The 18,356-nt window shown below is 36.1% G+C and overlaps 2 protein-coding genes across 9 annotated transcripts in view; one reads left to right on the plus strand and one right to left on the minus strand.

Moving 5' to 3' along the window:
- PPP1R1C (protein phosphatase 1 regulatory inhibitor subunit 1C) overlaps positions 1–2,246 on the plus strand; it is an 82,355-nt gene extending 80,109 nt beyond the window's left edge. For all 7 annotated transcript variants that reach the window (XM_063428680.1, XM_063428684.1, XM_063428682.1 and 4 more), the window contains one exon: positions 1,785–2,246. In XM_063428680.1, the coding sequence (XP_063284750.1) occupies positions 1,785–1,867 (83 nt within the window). In that variant the 3' untranslated portion in view covers positions 1,868–2,246. The remainder of the gene's footprint in view (positions 1–1,784) is intronic.
- A 2,993-nt stretch (positions 2,247–5,239) lies between these two features.
- The window catches only part of PDE1A (phosphodiesterase 1A), a 314,453-nt gene continuing 301,336 nt past the window's right edge, over positions 5,240–18,356 (minus strand). For both annotated transcript variants that reach the window (XM_063428688.1, XM_063428689.1), the window contains exon 14: positions 5,240–5,757. In XM_063428688.1, the coding sequence (XP_063284758.1) occupies positions 5,705–5,757 (53 nt within the window). In that variant the 3' untranslated portion in view covers positions 5,240–5,704. The remainder of the gene's footprint in view (positions 5,758–18,356) is intronic.

The raw sequence follows: 18,356 nt of genomic DNA on the forward strand, positions 1-18,356 counted from the left end.
CTGCATTCATTATACACACACTGTAAATAAATATTCAATTAATATATTTTTTTTAGGATCTAATTTTATTTAGAAATTTACCAGTAGCTGCTGCATTTCCCACCCTAGTCTTATACTCGAGTCAATAAGTTTTCCCAGTTTTTTGGGGAAAAATTAGGGGCCTCTGCTTATATTCGGGTCGGCTTATACTCGAGAATATACGGTATTTCTTCGATATGATTTGCGAATGTGTTAACCTGTTAAGACGATTCCAAGTTAGAAACCAATACACAGGAATGGCAAGAACCAGCGCCAATCACGATAAAAAAAAAAAAAAAAGATATAGTTGCAGGCACCGCTGCAAACAACAGAGGTGGGGGGATACACAGCATTTTTAGTCATAGAAGATTACAATCGCTACTGAAAAAGTAATATCAGTGTTTACATTCCATTTCATATATTTGTATGCATTACACAGTATTTAGAATAATGTCAACTATTAGTTAAAGGACCACTCTAGTGCCGGGAAAACATACTCGTTTTCCTGGCACTAGAGTGCCCTGAGGGTGCCCCCACCCTCAGGGACCCCCTCCCGCCCGGCTCTGGAAAGGGGAAAGGGGTTAAATCTTACCTTTTTCCAGCGCTGGGCGGAGAGATCTCCTCCTGCTCTCCTCCTCCGATCCTCCTCTTCTCCTCCCCGTCGGCTGAATGCGCACGCGGGGCAAGAGCTGCGCGCGCATTCAGCCGGTCAAATAGGAAAGCATTCACAATGCTTTCCTATGGACGCTGGCGTGCTCTCACTGTGAAAATCACAGTGAGAAGCACGCAAGCGCCTCTAGCGGCTGTCAGTGAGACAGCCACTAGAGCACATAGGGGGAAGGCTTAACCCATTCATAAACATAGCAGTTTCTCTGAAACTGCTATGTTTATGAAAAAATGGGTTAACCCTAGAAGGACCTGGCACCCAGACCACTTCATTAAGTTGAAGTGGTCTGGGTGCCTAGAGTGGTCCTTTAATGAAATTGTTCATATAGGCGCATGCTCAGATCTGCATATGTGAGTGTATGTTTTAGTGGAAAAATGTCCATAATATACAACTCATTGTTATTTTGTATGTGTACGCTAGACGGTCGAAACGTCGATTTTTTTGCGTGCTATTTGAATACAGTAATTTGATTTACCAAATCCATGGAGTGCTCTCATTTCTTGCTTTGTTTATATATATATATATATATATATATATATATATATATATATATATATATATATATATATATATATATATATATATATATATATATATATAATCCAGATAGTCGGCTGCACTCATGGTCTTAGTAAACATCCAATGCTTTATTGTAGACAATTTAAAAGATCAATGTTTCAGTCTACCTATGGGACTTTCATCAGGATAAAAAAAACAAAGTATCACAAATGTTTATTTCATATTCAGTGTGACGTTCAGTGTGACAACTTTGCACTGAACATGAAATAAACGATTGCAAAATTTTTACATGACCCGTGAGTGCCCATATTTCTGATACTGTATACTGTATATATAGTGCATATAAATAATATTCATTGATGTGCATATATAACAGTCCACAATAAACCAGAAAGATATCAAGACAGACATAAACCATATTTTTAAAGTCTTGCTTTACTGCACATAATCTTAGAAATTGCTATGGCAAGATCTGATTAGCTTTACAAACGCCCAAAAGATAAAAAAAAAAAAAAAGTGGGACAAGACAGCAAGTCTGGTTGGAAAAAGAAAATACTTAATTTGATCTCTCTGTTCACAGGGGTTAAACAGATGAAAAAACAGAACAAGACCTCCTTTCCCGAAGAAGAAGAAGGACAAAATGACGAAGAGTGTGATCACTGAAAAAAAAAAAAGAGTACGAAATCTCTGATGGGAGTTTTTTGTAATGTAAATGGACTTTTACCTGTTCTACAGAAAATCTCATTGAAGGGCATATTATCTTTGAAGGCATTTTATATCTCAGTACACCGTATGTTTTAAGAAAAGGTTTCTATACTAGTTGTGGTCCATGGCGCAACTATCTAAAAACTTCATAATCAACTACAGTATAGGAATAGGAAATCATTCCACGTCAAAATTCTAATTTCGTGCATTTACTGTTCGCCATTTAACTGTATTACTACTACACATTTGCTAAAAGAAGTTTGCAATGAATTAAGTCTGTAAATATAACTAATTAATTAAATCAGCTACATAAATAAACATTTAGAGAAAATGGAAATTAAGTGTGTTTTACATTTCTTCTAAAAGCTAATGTACGAAAGACGTAAAGGTTATTTTTATTTTGTATTGATGATATTTTGCTTTATACCTATTGATCTTTTTTATACAGTGTTTTTAAGCCTATCATTTACTTTCATACTAGTCTAAGAATGATATGTTAAAGTGATTTCTTAAAGCAGACAGACATTATTTTAGCACTTGATACTGTGCTACAGATATGTTTTTCAGCTGCTTTTGGTCATGGCTATGTTGAGATAGTGTATTTTAAAGAATTTTACAGCCAGCTAGAACTTGGCAACAGATTAGGTACTTTACCAAATAATTACCATTTATAGTAGAAGCTGTTATTGCTGTGGATGAACACATCAGTCCTTGAGAAAGGTTTCTTGAAACACTGATTGAACAACCTTGAAAATTCATAAAATATTTAGTCATTGCACTATATATATTACCTGAAACACAGTTTTATTGATCAATACAACATAAAATCCTATATATACATTTATAGCTTTTTAAGCTTAGAACGTTTTGAGTGAATTGTATGTATCTTCAAAGAGAGGAGTTTCGTGGGACTTTCTATAAAAGTGGGGAAGTGAAAGAGACAATTTGGTTGTTTATACATTGCCTGTCCTGACAACCTGAAAAGCCTACTTTTTAGACTTTTTTTTTTCCCTGTAAAATTTTAATTGGTTGAGCAGAGAGTTTAAAGCCAAGGCAACACAATGGAGCTCAAATATATTTTAATGACATCTTCAAAATTCAAGGGATACCAATAGAGTAGATTCACGTTTATTCCATTAGTGTTTTTCCTAAATTTGGATGTACCTGTAGGACCAAGGGTAGCAATTCTTCCTTGAATTAGTATACAGTTCCCAGGGGATTTTAAGCTACAGTCTGCAGGGACACACTAATGGGATATCCTTTCACCATATCCAGCACAGTGAGGATTGGTTGTTATGTAGCTTCAAGTGTCCTTTTGATATTTTTTGCAAACATTAACTAACCTTCTTCAGTCATATTTAAGTTGTACTTTCTTTATCTTTGTTTTCACTTCATAAATATACATATGAACCAACCATTCTGTACAGTACAGGAACATTCAGACTGCTTAATCCAGACATTGTTCACAGACAGTATATAACAAATTCTGTATTTTGTGGAGCAGTCTCCAAATGATCCGAGAGATGCCAGATGGTTAAAATCTGGACCTGAATTGCTAAGATGAGGATCTGGTTACTGAGAATCAGGACCTGACTTAAGAAATGTAAACTATTTCCATAGCCTCATAAAAAAAAAAAAAAAAAACTGCTCTACCTACCTAATAACAGTGAGGGGTTGCAAAAAATTGGTACGGCTGGCAACTCGAAAGTCATTGGTCATTGGGATGGCGACACTAACATGTAGAAACCCACCATAAGGGGAATATTTTATTTCTTTAATTTATAAATATATTAGCCCCAGCATGGGAACACTGGGGGTGGACAGGGATCTGGAAAGGTGCATGTTACTAGCGACTGGACAACAATAGTTGTCCAGTGGCTAGTTTTGTGTTACTACAGCAAGCAGCAACTGGCTGTTCGTTGTTTAGCAGATATGCCTCTACTTGCGACATGCAGAGCATGGGCATAGGGAAGGTATAAAAAGCTGCTTGCTGTAATGACCAAATTAATTAGGTCTGTGAGCAATTCTATCAGTCTCTCATTGGCGGCTTTGTATTCTTTCTCATACTAAATGACCAATAAATAGAATTTTTCTGCTAATTCCGTCATTTAAAGCATGCTATAGTCACCAGAACAATTACAGCTGATTGCATTTGTTCTGGTTAGTATAATCATTCCCCTCAGGCTTTTTTCAGTAAACACTCTTTTTTTCAGAGAAGATGCAGTGTTTACATTACAGCCTAGGAATACCTTCACTTTCCACTCCTCAGATGGCTACTAGAGATGCCTTCTGGCTCTCCCCCGACCTGCCTCCTTGACAAGCTCAGTCAATCCACTGTTTTCAAATGGGAAAGCATTGTGATTGGCTGAGATCACCATTTTTGATTATGTCAGCCAAGGTGTCAGATCAGGGGAAGATCCAGCAGCAGACTGGAATAAAGGTAAGATTTTACTATATTTTGGGGGGCAAAGGGCATGTGGTGTTTTTAACACTATAGGGTCAGGAGTACATGTTTGTGTTCCTGACTCTATATTGTTCCTTTAAAAATACAAATGCACATGTTTACCCGCTGGCTGCTTGCACTACCAGTGGGCAAATTGTATTTAAAATTATCCTTTGCTTATAAAAAAGCTATTGAACAATAATTTGCAAATGTGCATCCTGCTGGATGCATTCAGTCCTGATTTTATTTGAAATTGGGACTGAATGCATTATAAATTGTAAATATTCCGGATGCTATCCTTTTTGTAGTGTACAGGTGAAAATCACTGCTCTTAAAGCAGTCACTGAGTACATTCTGCTGACTGTTGAAAATGTATGAGGATGATCAAATTCTTACCCAAATTACCTTTCATAAACATGAGTATTATCATTCTGGACTGTATTCTACCATTTTTAAAGTTTCATACATCTAGACGAAAACCAGTTTTTAGTAAATAACCTCGAAAATCCTATGATTTAATATTTATTATGACCTGGCATAACAATTACATTCGATATGTTTATTACATTTAAATGCTGTGTTATATGGCAAAAATAAAAAAAAACTGGATATACATTTTGATGCATTTACACAAATCATGTAATGATGAATTATTTAGTTTTTGTTATTTTTTTTTAGCTTAGCGTGTTTTGACATTTTCCAGTTATAGCATCCTAGATAGTCAAACGAATGGCAGTACTTTAATAAAATAAATGACATATAGTGTTCCCAAGCTTGTATTGCATCTTTTGAAAAACTGTTATGGTATTGCGTTAAAAGTAGAAAATTGCAGAAGTTCAAGAACGTCAGTCTGAAATAAACAATTTCTTTATTAACAGTCTGTAAAAGTGAAACAATGAGGTTGACAAAGAAATCAAACAAAATAAACAGATTTTCACATAGAGGTGACAAATGAAATTTTTTTGGGAATATGACGTACAAACAAAAATGGAAAAAATGTGTGCATAGGTCGACAAACTAATTATTTACACACATAATATTTACATGCTCTTACTGTGTCCGTAAGTTGTGTATCCTAGTCATAAATAATTACTACTGGGTGATCAAGCAATCAGCCCCTCTGTATGTGTTCTTTCCTAGTTTTCTAACTTTTGCTGAGAACATAAGTGAGTATAGATGTTAATTTCTCCAGTGTCAATATGGAGCCCTTCCCAAAATCAGGGGGTAATTTATGTGCGTTGCTTTCTTCTTTGGGGGATATCTGAACCAGGGCAGCATCTGAAGTCTTAGATCTTTGTTGTGGTTACCACAGATTGTTATGGCTGTATATCCTCAATTCATATTTGTCATCGCTAATCTCCTCCATGACTCCCTTCATTGCTGTGCATTGATTTTGAATTTCGTTCTGAAAACAAACAGATATATATATATATATATGTAAATACCACACAGCAAGACACGTATGTAACATAATATGGAATTCAATAACATCACAAAGGTCAGTCAACAGTTGACTGTCTAACACTTGACTAGAATTCTACAATTAAGTATTACTGTTTTTTTTTTTAAGTGTTATATGCAACTCCATGTCTCTTTTTGCACTGTCTGTTTATTATTGGTAGTGTATCGACTAAATCAAATCTCACTGGCATTACTTTGTTTTCAAAACATTTTACTGTCTGTAACATTAGGCACGAACTATATCATTGATACACTTGACTAGAATTCTACAAATAGAGCATTACTCCAACCACCATGACCACTTCTGCCTTTAGAAGTGGTTATGGTGGTAGGAATCTGACTGTGCAGTGTTTCTGCTTGAAACACGGTACATCCAGAGATGTCTGCACTTATGTGCCAGGGACTAGTTGCACCCCCTGTACACGTGACATAGGCAGCCTAGAACTCTGTTTCGGACTGATTAATGTCAATTCTGTGCATATTTTACCTCTGTCATCAGCTTGCACTGCACGTGAAGCCCTCACTTCCCCTCCCCATAGTATATATCTGTGCTGATTGTCACAATCTAAGGGTCACTGAATCTGACAGAATACAAGCTTTCTCTACCCGGTACCCCTCCCCTTCAAATATTACAGTACTGTCTTGCCCCCCCACCCCCATACCCCTTTCCCATAGAGCCCAATCTCTCTCCACCTGTGCCCCCTTCCCCTTCCCCTTCCCTCCCCACCTATGATTGGATCAGATACCCTGAACCATGACACGCTGAGATTACAGAGGAGACGTGGAGCAGATCTGGGAGAACTTGGCTCAGTGCTGGGTTTAAGGTACGTTCTAAGCTATTTTTACAGGTTTTTATTAAATAAAAATTGTGGGGGCCAAATAACAAATGCTCAATAGAGCATTATTTTTTGTAATCATAAAAAAATGGTTGGAGTAACCATTTAAGTATTGCTGTTTTTCAGTGTTATTTGGAACGTCAGGTCTCTTTGTGCACTGCCTGTTTATTATTGATAGTTTACCTAATCAAATCTCACTGGCGTCACTTTTGTTTCCAAAATGTAGTCAACAGGACATTTTCTGCTCTGTCCATCTTATACAGAAACACACTGAACAGATATTGCATCAACTTGTCAAACTTCACATATGAAGTGTTCTCGCTTAGGCCTTTATCACAAACTGCCTGCAGTGATTTCCTGACAAACAGAATTATATATTAACTATCTACATAGAAATGTGTTGCTTTATGTTCACTCTCCATCAAAGTGCGTCTGCCATGTTTTTTTTTTCAGTTTTCTTGTCCTCATGTCCTTTGTATCCTAATGTTTATACAATCCAGCGTTAGTAATTGATTGAAAATACTATTTGACTTTCATACTTTCATACTCTGTTAACAAAGCATTTTCATTATTAATTCCACAAACCTTTTATGCCAGTTACTATCAAAGTCAGAAAACATTATCCACTTAAAACTGTGACCTAAATTCTGGTTTCGCAAAACAATTGGAGCCATTGTGGGGTTTCCAACTACATCAAAGATTAAAGATTACCAACAGCCAACTGCATTGATGATGCTTACAGGTAACAGATATGCTATTAATCTCTTATGTTACGGGTGGACATTACGATGTCTGTGTATCTTTAAGCTACCTCTAAATCTATTATTTTGTCAATTTAGTTATTCAGATTTTAATTTCAATGCTTATTAGTCTTTTAATTTCTATTACTGATTAATGAAGAATTGTTAGGTAAAGTTTCTTGTGCATGTCATCAAGTCACGGAAAAGTGTTTGTTGTGTTTGGTTTGTTATGCTCAAATGCTAACATGTAGAAATAGTTCTATTGGTTATTTGTTAGAAAACTATTTTCAAGTCCCTTTGAATTCAAGTTTTTCATGGTTCCATTTAAATGTCACTAACTCCTCTTTGGTATTAGCAAATTATATGCAGAACTCCCAAAGTTTTCACCATATGTTGGTTCCTGTGCCATTGGCTAAAGTTCCTGTTCCACCAAACCCTCTCACTTTATATATCTCAGCAAGATAATCCTCAGCACACAACAATATTGTCTCATGGTGGTTTTATGGCAAAATTCAATACAGAAGGTGTCTTTGTCAACCCATAAATTCAAATGCATTATACAAAGAGTTATATAGGATAATACATGCAAAATTCAACCAACACAAACAATGCCCACAGTACTGTTCATCGATGAATGGGCATTCATCAATGAATGGGCAGGAATTAAAGTTGTTAACCCCTTGTTGTAGTGTACAGCACTTTTTTTTCTGTGCTTTCCAGCAAAGGGGCTACCTCCTTTAAAAAGCACTGTTTCAAAAGCACTTTTATTCTGTGCACAAAACCAACTAGTTAACTCCTTGATCTTCTTAAAGCTGTCCACTAATTGATGAAAAGCATGTGATGTAAACACATTTGTATTGGTTAAATTATGCATGTATCTACCTATATAACACTGTTTAATGCACTTAAATGTATGGATTGACAAAGACACGTTCTGTGTCAAAATGTTACCTTGTCTCATTTCATGAAACAATAAAACCATGATGAGACAAAATTGCTGTGTACTGAGGATTTTTTTTTTGTGACTAACTCCTAACAATGGTTAAACTGGTGTCAATCACAATTTGTCAGAATGGGGGACTTGTGATTGTGTTTACATCTTTAACGGCTCATCGGCAGCTTTCGGTAAATGTATAAGTGCACTAATAAATATGCAATTGTAATTTCACTACGAAGTTTTAATCATACATGCATCTTTCATTTTTGACTGTTTCCATTATCTACATTTCAGTTTGAATTTGCAGTAAAGCATACTAACAGAAGGTATGGTAACGTGATTCCTGATCAATCATATCAATACACATTACCCAAGCACTAATGGCTTTCACATGGCTTTTTGTCTACTAGATAATTGCAGCTGAGCACATTAGTTTATAAGTTTAAATGCCAGACAGTCCCCTTACAGAGATTCGCACTGTTCCACGCAGATCCAGTAACAATGATGGTTGTTCATTACATCCCCTTCTGTCTAAATTATTGTCAACATGTATAATCAGGCTAATTGTACTGTCATATGCTACAGTTCTAGTTCTTTCCTTTACATGGATAGAAAACTATTTTTATATATTAGCTGCATTGTTTAGTAAAGGTTTGTCTTTAAAGATGAAAATCTGGAAACACATTTTATAAGCTTTTCGCACATGCAGAGAGAGATTCACAGTAATGTGCATATCCAGTGGTAGAAAAGAGATAATATCAAAAAATATAAGGATGCACACTAATATACCAGTGTCTCACCTTTGATAAAGGCAGCAGGAGTGTTGCCGAAACATTGGGGGGGATTGGTGACTCGTGTTCGGTCCCATTAGCCTTGATTACTGGTGGTAATTATACTTGTATATGTGCCTTTTTTTGGTCGCTTGATTTATTATTATTTGCATGGTATTGTATTTTTGCTTGGTATATTTAATAAATGATTTGTAAGGAACTTTATTTGCTGGTATATTAGTGTGCATCCTTATATGTTTGAATAGATATGTTTTGGGGGGGCATTTGAAGGAATGCTTTATGAGGTCTTGCACCTAAGGATATGAATAGTGGTTGTAGTGTTTTTTTCCTCCGTGCGATTATAGTATGGTAGAAAATAAATAAAATAAAAAATATATATATACAGAGAACCACACATTGCAAAGAAAAATTCAGATTCAAAATGGAAGACAGGTAGACAACATTAATGAGTGAACAATTATGTGAAACGTGCATTCATAATAGACTGTATGTTATAGGCAGTGAATGGAATATCTGAAAAGCACAGCTTGTTTACTATGTTATCAGACCATTTTATGCATGGACGACAAAAGTCAAAGTCAACATCTACCAATACAACCAAGCTGTCCAGAATCTTTCTCAATTGTCACCAGAAGATCAAGATGTGAAAGAGTTCCTGCTACAATCCACATAAGAAGTGAGTAGGACATCTTTCACTCCTTCACTGTGTACTTCAAAGAATATTATTAAACTGAAAAGAGTCTGTTACCACCTATTTACATTATTCATGTTGGTTATGTTGTTGAGCATAACACGTTTTACTAAACACATACATACTTTTTCATTTTCATTTCTGCACATTCATCTTCTACATGTTGTTAAAAATTAAGTTCCACCTTTATGTAAACAAAACAAATTTACAATAGATTAACTTATTATATCTGTATTATATGAGACCACGGTGTTTTTTGTTATATAATGATTGAAAATCAACCCATGCTATAAAAATTAAATACATTTATATTATTTTACAAACTTGACCACTTTTGCACCATGACCACTTTTGCTTTTAGTATCATAGTGTACATTGTTCCTGCTTAAAACCTTGACTATACAAAGATTCAGTCTGCACAAGTACAACTCTAGATCATGTCGACCCTGACCAAACCTTGACAAAGACCCAGTAAGAGACAAAACTACCAAGTCATAATTTTGGGGTCTACATAAATACACAGAATGAATGACTTAACTCTAAGGACAATTACTTTATTACGGAATAAGTTAAAGACCATGGTTTATGGACTGGCAAAAATAAAAACAAATAACATCTCACCAAATATCTGCATCCAGGAGAAACCAGATGATGGAAAAAAAATCTTTGAAATTTAAAAAGGGGTCAATAGATGCCAAACAAGTTACCAGACTACACACAATACATAGCTCCCTTCTCTAACACCTATATGATGAGATGGAGGATAAAATAATACCCAGATGATAACTGGATAAATGGACCTTACTCTTCTTGTGGATCTATACTCGATATTCAGGCTTATCCCTTAAAAGTAATTGTGTAAATATAACTTCCACTGTAATATATTTGAATGAAGGAATTAGATTATAGTTGTAGAGATTTTTTGCAAATTGCGGCACATTTATTAAATTGAATGCAGGCACACAGGGACATGGAGCATCCTTGCAAAATTACTAAAAGAGGAGATAAAAGTTCATGAGGTAGTGGTTATGGGCCAGAAATGTCCTTTACCCACCCCCTTCCCATTATAAGTAGTCAGTCAACTCCACACCTCCCTGCAGCCTTGAGGAGAGCTGATCGCAATTGCTTAAGCCCTCCCTTTAGCTCTCGTGAACTAGGTTAGCTAATTTGTTGAGACCAGTGGAGACAAATCTCAGTAAGAATTTAGACTGCTCTAAAATGGGTTGACCAGTTTCATTGGGAAGGTATCAGGGCACTACTGGAACCATAAACACTACAGCATGCTTTGCAGTTGAATTTGAGAACCAATTTGGAGTTGTACGGGATCATTGCATCCTTCATCAAACACTTTCTTGATAAGCTGTTACATCTCTGGGACTGTGAACACCAGGGTTTCCTTCTTTATTTATCTCTTTTATTTCATCTGTTTGCCTAATGTTGTGTCTCTAATATCTTGTATATATATATATTTTAAACACATGGACTGTGACTATTCTTGATGACAATAAATATTACTTTATTACATTCTGTTGTCTAATATAAGAATCACTTTAATTAACAGATCTGTGTAATATCATTTAGGGATGTGCATGGGCAAAAAATTTGGTTCAGTTCGGTTCGTAAATTCGGATAAGTAAAAAAATTTGGAAATTCGCCACTTCGGTTCAGTTCGGCACTTCCGAAATTCGTTACTTCAGGAATTTGGACATTTGTAAGCATCCCCCTCTTGCCACCACAACCACTTACACATCTGTATGGCTCCCTAACCCTAACCCCTAAACCTAACCCTTAGGGGGTAGGGTTAGGGGTAGGGTCAGGTGCCCAGACTGCCACCACAACAACTTACACATCTATAGGACTCCCAGTGCCAGGAATTAGCTTATTGGTCTAGATTCCTGTCATCATTCACGTAATTTCCCCTCCCTTTCTTGTTTTTACACTTTTCAGAAATCTGAAGCTATTCAGTTCGGTTCGGCACTTCTGAAATTTGGCACTTTGGTAATTCAGTAATTTGGCAATTCGCAACTTTGGCAATTTGGTTCGGTTCCGCACTTCCGAAATTTGGCACTTCGGACATTCAGATCGGAACGAAACTAATTGCACATGTCTAATATCATTGTATTTTTTGGATTATTTCCAAATTGTGTATGGATTCTAATCTAATTTGTCCAGGTTAAATTTGGATTTACTGATTGTGACAGCTTCTTTTTTTACCACAATAGGTGGTGCTAACAGGAATTTTATTGCTCTTTTGAATGTAGAGAAAAATATGATTTTTAACCCTTGCATCTATTGTACAGACTTCTGTAACTGGAATAGCTTTTCTCTGACATACACCACCAATCTCTATAATATGTAATTATATACAGTAGTAATCAATATGATTCAACCCCCATTGAATATAAGGTATATTGTCAAAATGTACAGACTTTCAGCTGTTTGCAATGAACAAATCAAACAAAAACAAAAACAATTGAAATAGCTCAACACATCAAATGCTTCCCCAAGTGGTTTCCCTAAATTCAACTAAAAATGCAACTTGTGATGACTTTTCCAGTCGCAAAATTATTTAACATCTTCATGGGAAGAATCTTTAGTACTTAGAAGAACATCCTTTTGTTGTAATGACCTACTGCAAACGAGATGCATAGCCAGACACTAGCTTCTTGCAGAGAAATCTTAGCCCATTGCTCATGAGAATGGCCTCCAGTTTAGTAATATTCTTGGGTTTGCTTGCTACAACTGTGTTGGGAATAATACACTTTGCCTATATTGACCCAAGGCTCAAGCTACAGATGACCAGATGTTCAGTCTGTTTAAAATTGGCTAACTTTGAGCATGTCAGCTATTTGAAATAATATACTCTGTCTATATACAATGATTAGTGAATATACCCCTAGACAAGAGCCAAGAGCTCTAGAACATTGTGTAACAAGTGTTATATCCTGTATGCTTCTGCCGTTGGCCTTATTTCCTGTGTTTTTCCCTTTAATCATAACTGCTTAGTAATGTGTAATTTAGAACTGCGTAGTTAATATCTTTAATTCTAAGTGCATAGTTATATTAAAACTTAGCTTTGTGCAAGGCCTGAACATGAAGAAACACCTGCAAGCTAGCTATAGGTTAAGATGTTAAGATAAGATAGATGATTTTGTTAGGATTGGATAATGCTTGTAAAGACCACCCCTGTTTCCTGCTGAATATAACCTGTTACACAGTCCATTAAACGTTAGAAGTCACCTTGAACTTTACATTGTCTTGTCTCGTTCATTGGGGCTCCTCACCAGCTGGTTTGGGGTCAAGGAGAAATACAGAGAGTTGCAAATTGATACATAAGACCATGGCAAGGGGAATTCCTGACAAAGAAAATTCCTCACTATCAATTGGGGGCTCGTCCGGGATCATAGGGTAATGATGAAATGGTATTTGTAATATTTTTAATAGAGATTAGACAATTTCTGACGTTTATAAGTGAGGCAATCTACTAAACTACTGTATTATATTTGTATTGGTAAATTGAAAGCATTTTGCAGACCCAGAAGAGGATAAATAAATAATAATCTTACAAGGAGCCAAATTATGGGAAGAGGCCAACCAAAGAACGCACTAACGGGTTAAACTTGTTTTTTTGATAAGCATATAAAATTTAGCTTTTGTTGTTAGAAATTTTTGATACTCAGTTGGAACTATGTCCCAACCACATCCTTGTAGGTACAGGAAGCAATATGCTTTTTTACATTAGCAACATCTTAGTGTTTTTAACATATTTACAAAACTTTTATTTGTGCTGACAATGGAAAAGTACCTAACCGTATGTCTGCACTACGCCTATGGCCCAGACTGTCAGTACTGCAAACCCTGTATGAAGGCTATGCTTTCACTGTTGATGTATACACGACTAGACAACGTGCCTTATATACACAATTTAACTATACATTAAATCTTTAAAAGCGTATTAATACTATATGTGTGTGGTACACAAGGACGGGTGTGTGGTTTAGGTAATCTCACCCTAGCATTCTTCATTATTGGGAACAAATACCATAAGTTAGGATTTTGTAGTAAGAAATTAGTGCATTGTTGAAGAGTTCTGAATCAGATGTTTTATGTTTTTAATATTTTATATATCATTTTGGGTGTTAATCCAAGAACATTGAATTATTTGGGATTATTAAAGTAATTCATTGGGAGTATCAAATCAAGGTTTATGTTTAAGAACAGAGTTTTATTGGGAATTATCCCCATATTTATATGTTAGTGTTTTGGTACTCATCCTGTCCAACAAGTATTTATATAGAGCGAGTGCTTCTCTCATTTGTACAAAGGCATTCCAAAGGGAAATTATGTAAGGTTTCATAGAAGACAGATTGCATAAAATATAAGCAAAGCTGAGAGAAGTACATGATACACAAGTTAAGGGTTTAACTTTAGGCTCTAATTTTACTTTTAGGTAATTGATAAATTGATAATAATAAATATATATCCTTTTAGGAATTGTTCATGTTGTATTGATCTTTGTGATTGTATGATTGTAGAGACCGTACTAGAGTGTTTGTGCTAGCTGATCTTTGGGACCTGCACACCAATATCTCTCTGGCTGAACCTGCACTAACTATTTTGCACTTAATTCTGTTTGGTCAAAATCCATGCAGGCCGAAGAGACTGAGATGCTTACTTATGAGGACAAAAACTTTGTACGCAAGAACCGGGAAAGTACTGAAGGTGCAGTGCTGTCTATTGCCACTGGTTCTGTAATAATCCTTTCAATAATTGAGGTGTTGCACAGAGCATTGTGGTGAACATCCAGCAAACAAAAGAACAACTAAGAACTATGTGGAAGCTGACATTGTCTTGTTGTCAGCCATCTTGCTACCCATAGCTATTTTATGGAACAAAAGGTATGGTGTCCAAACTGATTTCTTTTTACTCCTTGAAAGACTTATTCAATTTTTCTGAACTATGCTAAACTATTGAACTATTTTTTTATTTTTATTTTTCTAGAGTTTGCCGGAGAGAGAGGAAGTGTTAGCTGACCCAGGGATGAGTGTGCTATGTGTGTCTTTGATGTATGTTGAGTGAGCCAAGGATGGATTCCCATGTTTTGAGGAACTGAGTGTGGATATGACTGGTTTTGACTGCACCGTTAGAATAGGGACATGACTAAGAGACATAGAACGCAAGGAGCTGGTTGGGATTATTGTCAGAATTGCAAGCTAGATTATAATTTATCTCATGATTTAATATGTAAGTGGGCCTTTTTCAATCATCAAGAAGTGTTTCCCAATTCCTCAGGTGTGGGTATTATAAGTCACAAGTGGTATCAAAGTGAGTGATGACATGTCCATATGGTCGAGGTCCCTACTCAGGCCTACTAAAATTGGCTAACTTGGAGCATGTCAGCTATTTGAAATAATATACTTTGTCTATATACATTGCTTAGTGAATATACCCCTAGACAAGAGCTCTAGAACATTGTGTAACAAGTGTTAGTGTTATATCCTGTATGTTTCTACCATTGGTCTTATTTCCTGTGTTTCTCCGTATGATCATAACTGCTTAGTAATGTGTAATTTAGAACTGCGTAGTTAATATCTTTAATTCTAAGTGCGTATTAATTCTAAGTGCGTAGTTATATTGAAACTTCGCATTGTGCAAGGCCTGAACATGATGATACACCTGCAAGCTAGCTATAGGTTAAGCTGTTAAGATAAGATAGATGATTTTGTTAGGATTGGATAATGCTTGTTTCCTGCTGAATATAACCTGTTACACAGTCCATTAAACGTTGAAAGTCACCTTGAACCTTACATTGTCTTGTCTCGTTCATTGGGGCTCCTCACCAGCTGGTTTGTGGACAAGGAGAAATACAGAGAGTTGCAAATTGATACAAAAGACCATGGCAAGGGGAAATTCCTGACAAAGAAAATTACTCACTATTAAACTGCCTTCTTCACATCCCACCAGGGATGTTCTATGGGGTTCAAGTCAGGTGACTGTGATAGCCACTGTAGAATGTTCCAGTACTTTTTCCACAGGCTGCAGGTTTCCAGTGCCAGAGGATGTAAAGCAGCCCCAGAGCATCACCAAGCCACCACCATGCATAACTGCAGGCAGAGTGTTCTATTCAGCGTATGCTTCATTCTTCTTCCTCAAGGCATACTGCTGATCCATTGGGTCGGAAAAAGTTTCAGTTTTGTTCCATTGCTTCACAGAACAGAATTGTCAAACTTCTGTGGCTTTTTTTATATGATTTTGAGCAAATTGAAGCCGACTCTTCTTGTTCTTTTAGGTCAGTTGGGGTGTACGTCTTGGAGTTCTGGCATGGAAACCTTCAGTTTTTAGTAGGGCCTTCCAATGCTTATTGAAACCTCAGTGCCTGTGAGTTTTACCTGCAGGTCTTTTGCAGTCACTTGAAGGTTTTTCACAATCTGCCTTTTCAGAAATCTGATTGTAGCCATTGATAACATTTTTCTTTTTCTGCCACGTCCAGGTAGTTTAACCACTGTTCTTTCAACTTTGAATTTACAAACTATGATTCTAACAATGACTCTAGGAACATTCAGTGCATTTGCTATTTTTTTTGTATCCTATTCCTTGTTTGTGAAGGACGAAGATCTCTTCTCTTAACTTTGTACCATTCTTTTGACTTATTTGTTGCCATATTTCTAACATGCAGTTAAACGTGACACTTAACAAACTGCTAGCCAGTTCAGTATTTCAAGCATTCCAGCTCAAGCATACCTGTGGAACTATTGAAGCCCTTGCTTAGTTGCATCAGGTGTGCTTGATAGTATACCTGATTTGCATATTTGTGCTGTTGTGAGGGATATTATTTAGGGGGTTGAATAATTTTGAGACTGGAGAAGTCATTATAAGTTGCATTGTCAGTTGAATTTGGTAAAACCACTTGCATTAGTTGTGTTTAGATATTTCAATTGCTTTTGTTTACTTTGTTCATTTCAAACAACTTAAAGTGTACATTTTGACAATACACCTGATTTTCAATGGGGGTTAAATAATTTTGATTACAACTGTAGTTTTAGAGAGTTTAAAAAAATATATACATTACCATCTGCATCATAACATATTTCAAAGAATAAAACTAAATCACATAAATCATATATGCATTACATGCTTGCTGATACTGTAATTGAACTTAATAATAAAACAGTAAATTAATTATCAACCTAAACGATAAATATTCCCAGCAGTGGTATCTGTTTCAAACGATGTATACAAACATTAAGTGCATTACTAAGCACCTTTTAAATCTTAAATATTTCTTGCACACATGTACAGACCAGACTTAAACATAAAACAACAGATGAGGACAAGTTCTGCTAGTTATCGAGCAGACACCGTATTGATTCTTGTCGGATAAAATGAACTATTATCAAGTAACCCTGGTGACTCATAAAAGACCATTCCAGCCCATGATGTAATTGTTTCCTGCCTTTTATTGAAGTATAATACAGTATATATTCTTTATGTGGATTTATTTCACTTAGCTCTTACATTATTCACAACACAGTTTGAGAGGCACGCTGGATGACCTTTTACTATAGCAAAATAACAGCACATGGTCTATAAAAGTGTAAGGCACTTAAATTAAATATGTGCAACAGTATTTCATGCATTGCCGAGACATATGGGAGGAAAGAATGATTTCCTAATAATTATCTCCAGCTCACATTTCAAAAGGTTGGAAAATCTGCAAAAATACTAATAATTTTTTTTTTTTTTTACCAGATTTCATATCATGAACCAATCTAATAGAAAAGAAAGAAAAGAGTTATTGCTCAATTTGATTCAGATATTATGGATCTCGATAATGTATACAGTGGTATACAAGATCACAGCATGGATTTGATGGATGTTGATCATGCCATCAATCATCTCTTTGTTTGGCATCTGAGCCAGATCTCTGATCATGAAAACAATCTAAACTTCTGACAGTTTAGTTTGTTTCATGATTCATCGATATAACATTTAAGAGTTGTGGAATACGAAAAAAGTGTCCATCACTAAAAATTCTGACAAATTGCTACTGGAGCTACTGAAGGATAGATGTACTGTTAACAGGCAGGTACAGACAGGGTCGGATTAACATAGGGGCTGATTTTTACACACTACTTTTAGGGTTGCCACCTGGACGGTATTTACTTGAGGCAGATATTGCAGTAATACTGGCAATACAAATGCCGGTATTTTTCTCAGTATAAACATAGATTACTCTGCAATACCAGCACCACCAGTAGGGGTCACTGTGTGTGTGGAAAGAGGCAGGGATAGTAAGTTACAGCATATACCTGCATCTCTCTACTCATTGATCCATGGGGGAGCTGCTACACAGAGAGCCTGCAGAGACAGCCTACAGTTCAGGGAAGTGAGAGATGGGGTAAAGGCTACAGGGAGAAATGGGGACACCAAGACATTAGGGGACACTGTGAGACATGGGGACACAGGGAGACCTCTGGGGAAGCTGAGACACTTGGGGACACAGACACACATGGGGATACTGAGACACTAGGGGACACTGGGAGACATA

Source organism: Pelobates fuscus, chromosome 8 (assembly GCF_036172605.1).
Source record: "Pelobates fuscus isolate aPelFus1 chromosome 8, aPelFus1.pri, whole genome shotgun sequence".
NCBI classification, from domain to species: domain Eukaryota; kingdom Metazoa; phylum Chordata; class Amphibia; order Anura; family Pelobatidae; genus Pelobates; species Pelobates fuscus.